Source organism: Mirounga leonina, unplaced genomic scaffold, assembly GCF_011800145.1.
Source record: "Mirounga leonina isolate KUSES-001 unplaced genomic scaffold, KU_Mleo_1.0 Mir_91, whole genome shotgun sequence".
Lineage (NCBI taxonomy): Eukaryota > Metazoa > Chordata > Mammalia > Carnivora > Phocidae > Mirounga > Mirounga leonina.
Genome location: NW_023270839.1, coordinates 44,775,856 through 44,789,624, shown reverse-complemented (window position 1 = coordinate 44,789,624; position 13,769 = coordinate 44,775,856). Strand labels below are relative to the sequence as shown.

Sequence of the window (13,769 nt, the reverse complement as noted above, 5' to 3'; positions counted from 1 at the left end):
AGTCTATTTCCATTCAAAGTGATTATTGATGGGTAGTACTTATTGCCATTTTGTTGCATGTTTTATATTTGTTTTAGTAGTTCTTCCTGTTCCTTTCTTCTCTTGCTCTCTTCTCTCATGGTTTGCTGACTTCCTTTAGTGATATACTTGGATTTCTTTCTATTTTGCATATCTATTACTGGTTTTTGATTTGTGATTACCATTAGATTTATATATAACATCTTACACATATAGCAGTCTCTATTAAGTTGATGGTTGCTTAAGTTTGAACCCATTATAAAAGCACTAAAATTTTACTCCTCTCCCCTCCACATTTTAGGTATATTGTATCATACTTTACAACCTTTTTTGGACTCTTTGCCTGATTTTTATGGATATACTTAATTTTACTGCTTTTGTGCTTCCTACTTTTCTTACTCCTGCTTATAGTCTTTCCTTTCCACTCAGAGTCCCCTTTAACAATTGTTTTAGGGCTGGTTTAGTGGTGATGAATTCTTTTAATTTTTGTTTGTCTGGGAATTTCTTTATCTCTCCTTCTATTCTAATGATAGCCTTGCTGAATAGATCATTCTTCATTGCAGGTTTTTTTCTTTCAGTATTTTGAAGATATCATGCCACTCCTTTCTGCCCTGCAAAATTTCTGCTGAAAAAATCAGCTGGTATCCCTTGTACGTAACTGTTTTCTCTTCTCTTACTGCTTTCAGAATTCTCTCTTTACCACTACTTTTTGCCGTTTTAATTACTATGTGTCGTGGGGTGGACCTCCTTGGGTGATTTTGCTGTGGGCTCTCTATGCCTCCTGAATCTGGATTTCTGTTTCTTTCCCCAGATTTGGGAATTTTTCAGCTATTATTTCTTCAAATAAATTTTCTGCTCCCTTTTCTCTGTCTTCCTCTTCTGGGGTCCCTACTGTGTGAATGTTATTATGCTTGATGGTGTTGCTGAGTTCCCTTAGTTTATTTTCATTTTTTATTATTCTTTTTCTCTCCCCTGTTCAGCTGATTGCTTTCCCTTACTCTGTCCTCCAGATTGCTGATCTGTTCTTCTGCTTCTTCTAGTCTACTATTTATTCCATTTAGTGTATTTTTAATTTCAATTAGTGAGTTCTTCATCTCTGATTAGTTCTTTTTTTATGTTTTTTATCTCTTTGTTGAGGGTCTCACTGAGGTCGTCCACTCTTTTCTCAAGTCCAATGAGTATCTTTATGACCATTACTTTATATTCTCTATTAGATACATTACTTATCTCCATTTCATTTAGCTCTCTTGTGATTTTGTCTTGTTCTTTCATTTGGGACGTATTTCTCTGTCTCCTGTTCTGTCTAACTCTCTGCATCTGTTTCTGTGTGCTGAAAAAGTCAGCTCATCTCCTGCTCTTGAAAGTAGCAGCCTTAGGTAGAGGTCCTGTAGTGCCCTTACAGAGCAATGTCCCCTGTTCACCAGAACCCAGTGTTTCAGTGGTGTCTCTTATGTGTGTTGCATGTGTGCCCTACTATTGTGGCTAAGCTGTGTTTGCCTTCAGTCCAGCCATCTGGAATGGCTCTCTTTGCCTGTTGTGGGCAGGGTTTGGTCCCTGTGTTGTTAGTGGGCCAGTTTGGGGCCACCATGGGCTTGAGTTGAGTCAGACCAGGTGTCTGCCAGAGATGCAGTAGCACTGAACTGCAGGACACTTTCCCTGTGTTGTCCTCTGAGAAGCTTTCATTGGTGGGTGAGGCCTGCAGTCAGACCCAATATCTGCCCCCAGCCCATTGCTGGTGCCACAGTCAGACTGGTGTGTATGGTTATCTTCCCCTCTGCCCAGGGCAACAGTCATTTGAGAGAGCTGTTGGCCCATTTTGGGGCTGCTTGCACAGTGCCAGGGTTGTGGCACCACTTTGGATGGGCTCTGGTCAGGGGTGTATTAGAAGGGGCAGGTCCCATAGGAGAGTGCAGGTGTAGGGCTCATGGTGCCAGCAAGGTCTGCATCCATCCACTGCAGGAGGGGACCTGCAGCCACTCAGGAAACCACCTGCCCAGGTGAGGATGGAGTGGGCATGTTCACAGAAGTCTGCAGGGATGGGGCATGAGTGTTGGTGTTGTGCTAGTTCCTGCAGGTGTCTGTGTATCTAGGCTGTGGAGTGGGAGAGGAAAATGGCACATGCCATTATCTTCCGACCTGTCTCTGCCCTCCCTACCCTCTTCAATGTGTCCTCTTTTTTACATTTAGTCGTGGAGAGTCTGTTCTGACAGTCTTCAGGTCATTTTCTGGGTTATTATACTGATGTGGGTGTTATCTAGCTGTATCCACAGGACGAGGTGAACTTAGGATCTTCCTATTCCACCATTTTCCCCTTCTCAAACTAATTTTAAATGAGCTACTAAAATTATTTTAAATGTTGCTAAGGGACTACTGTAAGAATTATATATAAATATACATGTCCCATTAATACCGGATAGAATAAATGAATACATAATATAGGATTAGGTGAGGTCCTGATGAATGCTTTATAAAGTAGAAATACATAATTTGAATAAAATTATATTGGTCCTTTATACTCCATAAAGAATCATTTTATAGAGAGATCATTTCTAATATTAACAGAAAACTGCAAGGCCATTTATGAATACTAATTTAAATCCCAGATCCAGAAAATCAACACAAAAGCTTAGTCTCCCTGCCAGATAGAAATTGCATAAATAAAAGTTAAAACAGGTCTTTGGCCTGAACACACAAGTCATGACTGAGAATAATTCAAATATACTACTAAAAGGAAATGTTTACCAGAGAATTAGGAAATTTAATCTTCAATTTGGGAAGCACTTGGACGATTTCATCAAATTCTATGAAAGTGAAGGACACTGTTGTCACCATTCCTGCTGTTTGAACACTCCAATTCCGATCTAGAGATTCCAGTGCTCCTGAGCCATACAGGGAAAGTGTGTCCCCATCCACTTCAACAAGGTGTGTATCTGTGACAGATAAACCCTGTAAAGCATTGTTGAGTCCTGAGTCCAGAGACCTGGAAAATGCAACATACAATTTTAAATGAAAGTCTTATTATGAAAAGTAAATAAGAGACAATAAAAACCTGTTGGCAAAGGTATTTGTAATTTTATATTCATTTTTTTTTGTTTCAATAATTAAACCCAGAGCACCAAAGATTAAATTTCAATAGAATATTGGGACATTTTGTATTCTTCTAGTTACACATTTTAATTCAAAAAGAGGCACATGTAAACAAAAAAATACTACTTTAAACCTAAATTATTTATATCAATTAAAGGTAATTGATATCCTATTTAGTTTTAAAACAATTGATTTAGTATATCATGGATATCTTTTCATGTTAGTACAAATATGTTTTCCTAATCTAAAAAGTATTCCACTGTCTAGCAAAAAAAAACCCTGCATTTTTCAGAATACTATTTCTATACTAAGAACCATATAATATAAAGTATATTTATAAAACAGTCGGGAAGACACAAAATTACTGTTAACAATAGTTTACCTCTCAGAAGCTAGATTAAGGGGTAACTCTGACTTTCTATTTTTGAATACCTCAATGTTGTTTGACATTCTGCAATTGTATACTACAGCTACAAGCAGTAAAATTAATATTTATTCCCCATTTTGAAATAAAAAATGATGAAAAATAATTCACTGTTTAATATCTCTCTACATATGTATACATACACACATACACACATATATAATATACACAAAATCACTTCACATACTCCAATGAAAATTATAATAGTTACTATTTCCAAAGTAGGGGTCACATTTTCTGCAAAAGGTACCCAAATAATAGCCACAGAAGAAAAGAAATAGCTCAATCCAACTCGAATTTTCTGATTTGTGAATAGAGACATAACTATTTATTTTACCCAATCTCAAAATTCAAACAATGCTTGGCTTTTGTTTGTTATGTTTTCATTCTGCTATTTTTGCTTTCTAGCAGTATTTATTTGCCCTTACTAATATTAGTACTTTACCTTCCTTTGTGCTCCTATGAACTTTTATATACTCCTCCAATATATCACTTCTCTTACTATATCACAATTATATGTTTACAATTTGCCTTCTCTATCAGTGAATTCCTTGAGGCTAAAGACTATATTTCCTCATCTTTGGGGCTCTGGGGACTGGTAATGGGCTTTTCACAATATATGTTGAATAAATGAATTATTAAAGATCTTAAAATTTTTTATAATGCTGATATTGGAGGAGAAGACTGATAAACCATTACCTTGTTGGTTTATCATGTTTTACTGGACTTACATGCACTTCTTACAGAGGCACCAGTTAACCTGTAACACATCTGTGTATACAATAATAAGCTGGGTAATAACAGTCAATTTGAAGTGAATATGCAACCAAGAAAACACAGAGTCTTTATTTCTGCCAGACTAGTGCTTAAGACAATGATTATTATATGACAGTAGTTAGACATTCAACGAGCAGTAGTATTTGAATAACCTATAATCCTATAAAGGTAAAAGCTGATAACAGAACAAAAATAAGATGGAATTAAGAGTTCTTTATATTGGGGGAGCACCTGGGTGGCTCAGTCGGTTAAGCTGCTGCCTTCAGCTCAGGTCATGATCCCCGGGTCCTGGGATCGAGCCCCGCATCGGGCTCCCCGCTCAGCGGGAAGCCTGCTTCTCCCTCTCCCTCTGCCTGCCTCTCTGCCTACTTGTTCTCTCTCTCTCTTCTCTGTCAAATAAATGAATAAAATCTTTAAAAAAAAAAAAAGAGTTCTTTATATTGTACTTTGTCTGATAGCTTTGTGTTGAGCTATGTAAAGCATACAATAATTTCTGGAATAAGATAAAGGATAGGTGTTCTATTTCACTGCCACCAAAATATAGAAGGCTTGCTGAAGAGAGTGCATACCCCTGTTACAGCACTTACCACACTGCATGGCAATTACCTGCTTGTCTGTCTCTCTTACCAAACACTGTGATCCTTGAGCGCTCCAACTTTGCCACATTAGTAGATCCAGCATCTAGCACAGCTCCTAGCACATGTTGTGTTCAGTAAATATTTCTTGAATGAATTAATGAAGTGAGACAATTACAAAGTTTTTAATGACTGTCTCTTGAATCTTAAGAAGGATGTTCTGACTATAAGCTGTGGTTTCAGCAAAGGGGCAGAATCAGTGATACAGATACAGATTATAAGGGTTAGCAAGGTTTTCTCAGGTGAGGCAAAGGCAAATGAAGAAATAAGGTCAAGGAAAGAAAAAAAACCCCAAAACCTAGCTAGTTGATACAATGATGCCTAATGGCCATGATACCCAGCAAACCAAGTTCATTTTAATGTAAAAATGATGGGGAATCGCAGCTATGAATAGTCCTTTGGAAGTGTCTTACCTTTCTTTTTCTTTTCCATATGATTAAAAGTTAAAGAATATAAACTCCAAGATAAAAGTCTTTCACCAGAAAGGGATTATTTATTTTGTATAAAGGTTTGTCAAGCAAACTATTGGGAAAATAAGTGAAATAATAAATAAGCCTACACTCAGCAAAACAGTAATACGGTTACAAAAGAAAGCAGAGGTAATCTCTAACTTACATAGATTTCACATGGGCATTCTGTAAAAAACAAATGGTGAGTTTTCTGGGCTACAGAAAGGTTCATCCTTCTCAACAGGATATGTAGCACCTGTTAAACAGGTCACACAATAGCTCACCCATTTCAGTTATTTTCTGAATGAGGCTTGGGTTTCGCCTCAAACTCTGGCCAACATAGAGTAGAGGAACCTGTTCTTTGGGGAAGATGTGCTCTGATTTGCATAAAAAATTACTTGGAAAGTTTGCTAAAAATTTGTTTATATGTTGAGTTTTCCTTGTATGCTTAGTTGGTGTGTCCACATTTTTGCAGTTATACATACATACATATTATTTCATTAGTTCATTTATTTAGCAAACATTTGCTGAAAGCCCATTATACACAGGGCACTGCTAAGGATTCTGTCATAGGCAACTACCTCATCTGTATTGATAAGGACAGTCAGTATAGAGATCATGTACAAGTGTTGAGTATATCAAAACTTTTCCTCACTTTTATAGGGCTATAGTCCCAGAAATATAACTGCTCTAATCATATTCTGCAATTAATTTAATAAACACATGAAATAAAATTAAACTGAAATGACCTCAACCTCTCTTAAACAAATAGGTTTATCTGTAGAGCTTACTATGTGTCAGGTATTATGATAGGCACTGGGGATATAAAGATAAATTAAGACTTACTTGCCCTTGGGGCGCCTGGGTGGCTCAGTTGGTTAAGCAACTGCCTTCGGCTCAGGTCATGATCCCGGAGTCCCGGGATCGAGTCCCGCATCAGGCTCCCTGCTCAGCAGGGAGTCTGCTTCTCCCTCTGACCCTCCTCCCTCTCATGCTCTCTGTCTCTCATTCTCTCTCTCGCAAACAAATAAAATCTTAAAAAAAAAAAAATTAATTAAGACTTACTTGCCCTTAAAGAGCTCCCAATATGGATGGAGGGTAGAGAACAAGACAAATATATATATTAATTGTAATACAATATGCTCATTTTCATATATTGAGTATTTAAATGATATGCTATGAGAATACAGAGGAAGGAATTCTTCTAGTGGGGAGAAGTCAGTTTTCAAAAGGAGGTAACATTTGAACTCATCCTTGAAAGATGAATAGTAGAATTTCACCAGAATTAGAAGGAGGAAGCACACTTCAGGTAAGAAAAACTAAATGAAGAAAGGCACAGAAGACTAATTACATATACCATATTCAGGTAAGAACAATTTCAATATGGCTAAAACACTGAAACATATGGAAGAGTCGCAGCTGAAGATGAAGCTGAGAAGTCAGATTTTATCCTATGAGGTTGAAGAGCAGAAAAAGTAATAAAAGAGCAAAATAAAAAGGTAACAGGACCATATTTGATGCATATTTTTAAGCATCTCCAATGTGTCTCCACGGAGCTAGGTGCTGGTGCTGGTTACAAAGATGAACAAGACATTTCTCGATCCTCAAGGCTCTACCTCTGAGAGATAAGTTGGCCAACTTTGTGGAAGATGTAGCAGGGAGAGGCTGGATGGAGGGAGATTAGATTAGTAGGAAAAGCAGTGCTATGGTGTTGACTAGATCATATAAGGGCATTAACAGAAAGGAGGTCATGTTAGTGGAAATGGAATTGGCAAGAACACCAGCCAGACCTTAGTTCAAATCCCAGATCTGCCACTGATAAACAGAGGACTTAGGGAGCAAGTTAGTTTCTTTGTAGTTTCGGTTCCTTCTATGTAAATGGTGATTATAATACATATTTTTCAAAGTTGTTATAAACTAGAAGTATTCAAAACCATATCTCATGCTCTCAACTCAATACAATTTAGTGATTATTATTAATAAAAGAAGAGAACATAGATAATAACATGTTTAAGAAAAAATAAAAGCAGGGGCGCCTGGGTGGCTGTCGTTGGGCGTCTGCCTTCGGCTCGGGTCATGATCCCCGGGTCCTGGGATCGAGCCCCACATCGAGCTCCCTGCTCAGTGGGAAGCCTGCTTCTCCCTCCCCCACTCCCCCTGCTTGTGTTCCCTCTCTCGCTGTGTCTCTCTCTGTCAAATAAATAGATAAAACCTTTAAAAAAAAAAAAAAAGAAAAGCAGAATTTAGTGACTGACACTGGGGAATAAAAGAGAGGAAAGCATCAAATGTTGTTCAAATTTTTAGAGTAGGTGACTGGGTCAAGTGGTCTAGTTTTCAACCCCTGTCTAGTCTAAATTAACACTCTGAGAAATGTGGCATTCTTCTATGGAGGATCCATGTTTTAAAATTTGTTTTCCCATAAAGCCCAATACATTTCCACATATATTTCCCACCTCAAATATTTATTGAACAGTAGGCAATCTGCCAGCAAATAGGAATTCTCTTCAAGATCTTCACAATCAAGTCGTTAATTACAAGTACAAATGTTCATTTAGTCACTTGATCTTTATATAGAATGAGTCAGAAAAATATTTTATGCCTTCTCTAAGAAAAGTGGGGTAATTAATTTAATGCAATAAAGTAACAAGTCCCTGAAAGCCAGGCTAAAAAAAGAATATACTCTTAAATGCCTAAATCAAAAAAAAAAAAAGACAATATTTCAGAGGATTATGGGGTTTTCTGGTGTGTTTTTAAAAATCCTTAGGCTTTCTATAACAAGCTAGAACAGAAAGACTTAAGATATTTCGGAAGATTCTTTTCCCAATGAGTAAGTGGTGCTGATTCCTATGATAATGTATTTTATGAATTTCTATTACAACATTCGTAGGTGTGGAAATTCATTTTATGCATTATATTTTATTATGGTAGTGTTGGCTAAAGTACCACAGTCTTCATAGACAGGAAATGACCGAAAATAAACCAGCTTCACTGCATGCATCCAATGTAAGCAAAGAAAACATTACACCAAGTACTTTCCCATTTCTGGCAGGAGAAAGAAACCTGCAATATGTCATTTTACTGTAGAGCTGTCCCAAGTACTGTGAACAGTGAAATCATTAATGGGATATACCAAAGTTTTATAGAATTTCTTCTCTTTATGTGCCTATAATTTTTTCATGGATACTTGTTTCCAGGCATTTGTTACACACCCATAAGTCAAAGGTCACAGATACTCTAAGACAAGAATTAGCCACTTTTTTGGCATTATGAAAAACTAAAGACTATAAATGGGATTGTTAAAAATGGAAAAACTTATGTAGTATTAAAAAACAAATTGGAACCCTAAGGAAGGGACTTTGTGACCCTCTAGCTTTCTACCTTCAGAAAGAGTAAGGCTTATATCATTTTAGAAAGATGAAATTTAATTACATTTTTAAAGACAGAGAATATAGTAACACAGCTTCTAAAATTTAAAATATTTCACTGTGTACTTTCAGATAAACTAGCACAAAGACTGAACACATGTGTTTGAAATCTCCCTCTAAAACCCCATTAAAGTAATTGAACTGATGCAAACCCACAACAACAAGTACAACAGTGGGGATAGGGGAGGGACCACCTGCTGTAAGAAGTTTCAGAAAACTTCTGGAAGCTGGAAAGTAAAAAATGTTGAATGATGAAGAAAAACAAAGGAAGTTATTGTTTGGAATATGCACTGGGGACAAGAACAAAGATGATAGCCAAACTGCCCAGTAGGACTTTTGGAAAGGAAAGAACAGTAGATATGATAGAAGATGGGAGTAGAAGTAAGACTGAATACGGGGCTTTAATTGAAGATCTGTTAGAGGACCCTACAACCTACTTCTCCCACTGTCAATAAAACAGGCCGAGTGGCATTGCAGATCAGTGGGAGAAGGAAAGAACACTCAGTATGTAGCAGTAGGGCAATTAGTTACTCCTAATGAGAAAAACAAACAAATCAGACCTCAATCTCAAACTTAAAAATCAATTCCAAGTGTAATAAAAACTAAAATATGAAAAGCAAAATTTTAAACCTATTTAGGAAGATAAAATTGGAGGATATTTTTATAATCTCAATGTAGTAAAGGATTGTTTTTCTTAAATACAACCCAAATGGGTAAACCATAAAAGAGAAGGTATATATATTGGGTATCTTCAAGATGCAAATGTTATTTAAAGGCAAAGACGTTATGAGAATGCTTGGGGGAAAGCAGAGAGTGAAAAGAAGGCCCAGAACTACAATCTGAGTAACTCTACCATCTAGAGAAGTACTTGAGGATATTAGAAAGATACATAAGGCAAGAAAAAGCTACTAGTAATATGATGTAAAATAATAAACTGTAAACAATGGTCCCAAAGGAAATAATAAGACTAAATTAGGTCAGGGAGATAGCAGGCTTCAAGAAGAGTAAATTCCTTTCAATAGATAAACAAGAAGTTCAAAGAAACTGGAATGTAGTAAAGGCAGCACAAATTTCTTTATTTTTTTTTTTAAAGATTTTATTTATTTATTTTGACAGAGAGAGACACAGTGAGAGAGGGAACACAAGCAGGGGGAGTGGGAGAGGGAGAAGCAGGCTCCCCGCAGAGCAGGGAGCCCGATGCGGGGCTCGATCCCAGGACCCTGGAATCATGACCTGAGCCGAAGGCAGATGCTTAACAACTAAGCCACCCAGGCGCCCCCAAATTTCTTTGTTTAATTAATAATAATTAATTAATCCTCTGCAGAAGGCAGAGGATGCCATATTTATGGTCCTGAAAGAAAAAACTTTCAGAATTCTATATCCAACAAAGATGCACTTTGAAATGGAGAAAGTAAGACATTTCCAGATAAACAAAAGCTGTGAGAGTTCATTGCTAGTACATTTGCCCTACAAGAAATGCTAAAGTAGTCACTTAGATTGAAATAAAAGGACACTAGACAGTAACTCAAAGCCATATGAAGAAATAAAGAATACCAGAAAAGGTAATTACACAGGTAAATATAAAAGCCAATATAACTCTATTTGATTGGTAAATTTTCTTTTTTTTCTATATGATTTAATAGACAAATGTATAAAATAATAATTATAAATCTATGTCAATGTGCACATAATGTATAAAAATAAAATTTGTGACAATAACATAAACAGAGTGAAACTATATAGGAGCAAAGTTTTTATATACTATTGCAAGTAAGTTGGTATTAATGCAAACTAAATTGTTATTAATTAAGATGTTAACTATAATCCCCAGGGTAACAACTGAGACAATAGCTAAGAAATCCATACAGTAAAAGGAATGAGAAGAGGAGGGCGGAGCAAGAGGGCGGAGCAAGATGGCGGAGGAGTAGGAGACCTGGATTTCGTCTCCTCTCAGGAATTCAGCTGGATAGGGATCAAACCATTCTGAACACCTACAAACCCAACAGGAGATCAAAGAAAAGAAGAGCAACAACTCTCTGAACAGAAAAGCGACCACTTTCTGGAAGGTAGGACGTGTGGAGAAGTGAATCCGAGGCGATATTCGGGAGGATAGACGGCGGGGGAGGGGCCTCCGTCGGCCACTTTTGGCAAGTGATAGAGCCGCGGAGCACAAAATCGGAACTTTTAAAAGTCTGCTCCGCCGAGGACGTCACTCTGGTGGCTAAGCGGGGGGTGGAACCCTCCGGGACAGTGGGGTCTCAGGACCCTCGGGGTCACAGAAAGACCGGGGGTGCCTGAGGGCGGCAGAGCTCCCAGGTATCGGAGCCGGGAAGCCGGCTGCAGAGGCGGAGCCCAGGCGCGGGCTCTCAGCTCGGGGTGGCCATAAACCGTGATCCGCGGCACAGTCGGGCCCCTGCTCCTCCAGCAGGGACCCAACAAGTGGCAGATCCAGGGAGACTCACCTTCCTTCCCCCGGAGGAGCCGCGCGGGAGTGCACCGCAGGGATCTGCTGGGTTTGGAGACTCCACCCGGGGTCGGGTGCCAGAGATACAGGCGCGCAGTCACAGGCCGGGTGAGCACGGAGTGCGGCCGGAAACCGGGGAGACGGGAGTGACTGACGGCTTTTCTCTGGGGGCTCACGGAGGAGCGGGGCCCCGAGTTCTCGGCTCCTCCAGGGCGGAGATTGGGAGGCCGCCATTTTCACTCTCCGCCTCCAAACCTGACGGAAAGCTTGAAGGGAACAAAAGCTCTGGAGAGCAAACCCGAGCAGATTACTTAGCCAGGAGGGGGCAAGGGCGGGGCAATTCCGCCTCCAGCAAAGACATTTGGAAACCACGGCAACAGGCCCCTCCCCCAGAATATCAGCAAGAACAGCCAGCCAAGACCAAGTTTACCGATCAATGAGAACGGCAGAACTCCAGTGCTAGGGGAATACTGCACATAGAATTCATGGCTTTTTTTACCATGATTCTTTAGTCTTTCAAAGTTAATTTTTTTTTAACTGTGTTTTTTTCTTTTCTTGTTTTTTTTTTTTTTTAATTTTTCTTTTTCCCTTTTTCAACCAACATCTTATCAATCCCTTTTTTTTAAAAAACATTTTTATTTTTCATTTTTAGAGTCATATTCTATCCCTTCATAGTAGTTACCCATATTTTTGGCATATATATATATATATATATATATATATATATATATATATATAAGTTGTTCTCTCTTTAAAATTTTGAGATAGTTTCTTCTAACAGATCAAAATATACCCTAAATCTCTACTATATGGTTTTTTTCTACTCCCCTGCCTGATCACATTCTCTCCCTTTTTTTTTCTTTTTTCTTTTTTTAAATCCTCTTCTTTCTTTTTTCAAACAACTTCTTATCAATTCCTTTTATAAAATTTTTTATAATTTTCATCTTTACAGTCATATTCCATCCCTTCATCATATCAACCCTTATTTTTGTACATATATAAGTTTTTCTTTCTTTAAAATTTTGGGAGGCACTTTCTTCTAACAGACCAAAACACATCCAAAATCTAGTGTGTGGCACTGATCTATATACCAGCCTGATCATATTTGATCACATTCTGGTTTTTTTGTGGTTGTTGTTTTGTTTTGTTCTGGTTTTGTTTGTTTTTATCTTTATCTTTCTCTTTTTTTCTTTTTCTTTTTTCTCTCTTTCCCTTTCTTTTCCCACTGTTTCAGGTCTTTTCTGATTTGTTTAGAGTATATTTTCTGGGGACGTTGTTACTCTGCTAGCATTTTGTTCTCTCATTAATCTATTCTCCTCTGCACAAAACGACAAGACAGAAAAAATCACTTCAACAAAAAGAACAAGAGGTAGTACCGACTGCCAGGGACCTACTCAATACGGACATTAGTACAATGTCAGATCTAGAGTTCAGAATCATCACTTTAAAGATACTAGCTGGGCTTGAGAAAAGCATGGAAGTTATTAAAGAAACCCTTTCTGGAGAAATAAAAGAACTAAAATCTAACCAAGTTGAAATCAAAAAGGCTATTAATGAGGTGCAATCAAATATGGGGGCGCTAACTGCTAGGATAAATGAGGCAGAAGAGAGAATCAGTGATATAGAAGACCAAATGATGGAAAATAAAGAAGCTGAGAAAAAGAGACATAAACAACTACTGGGTCACAAGGGCAGAATTCAAGAGATAAGCAATACCATAAGACGAAACAACATTAGAATAATTGGGATCCCAGAAGAAGAAGAAAGAGAGAGAGGGGCAGAAGGTATAATGGAGCAAATTATAGCAGAGAACTTCCCTAACTTGGGGAAGGAAACAGGCATCAAAATCCAGGAAGCACAGAGAACCCCTCTCAAAATCAATAAAAATAGGTCAACACCCCGACATCTAAGAGTAAAACTTACCAGTCTCAGAGACAAAGAGAAAATCCTGAAAGCAGCTTAGGAGAAGAGATAGGTAACCTACAATGGTAGAAACATTAGATTGGCAACAGACCTATCCACAGAGACCTGGCAGGCCAGAAAGGACTGGCAGGATATATTCAGAGGACTAAACAAGAAAAATATGCAGCCAAGAATATTATATCCAGCTAGGCTGTCATTGAAAATTTAAGGAGAGGGCGCCTGGGTGGCTCAGTTGGTTAAGCAACTGCCTTTGGCTCAGGTCATGATCCTGGAGTCCGATCGAGTCCCGCATTGGGCTCCCTGCTTGGCAGGGAGCCTGCTTCTCCCTCTGACCCTCCCCCCTCTCATGTGCTCTCTGTCTCTCATTCTCACTGTCTCAGATAAATAAATAAAATCTTAAAAAAAAAAAAAGAAAATTTAAGGAGAGATAAAAAGCTTCCAGGACAAACAAAAACTAAAGGAATCTGCAAACACAAAACCAGCCCTACAGGAAATCTTGAAAGGGGTTCTCTAAGCAAAGAGAGACCCTAAAAGCAACATAGACCAGAAAGGAACACAGACAATATA

The 13,769-nt window shown here is 38.2% G+C and overlaps 1 protein-coding gene across 5 annotated transcripts in view; it reads right to left on the bottom strand.

Annotated features, from left to right (window-relative positions):
- LRRC49 (leucine rich repeat containing 49) overlaps window positions 1-13,769 on the bottom strand; it is a 178,889-nt gene that overhangs the window by 35,972 nt on the left and 129,148 nt on the right. For all 5 annotated transcript variants that reach the window (XM_034994748.1, XM_034994745.1, XM_034994746.1 and 2 more), the window contains one exon: window positions 2,761-2,998. In XM_034994748.1, the coding sequence (XP_034850639.1) occupies window positions 2,761-2,998 (238 nt within the window). The remainder of the gene's footprint in view (window positions 1-2,760; window positions 2,999-13,769) is intronic.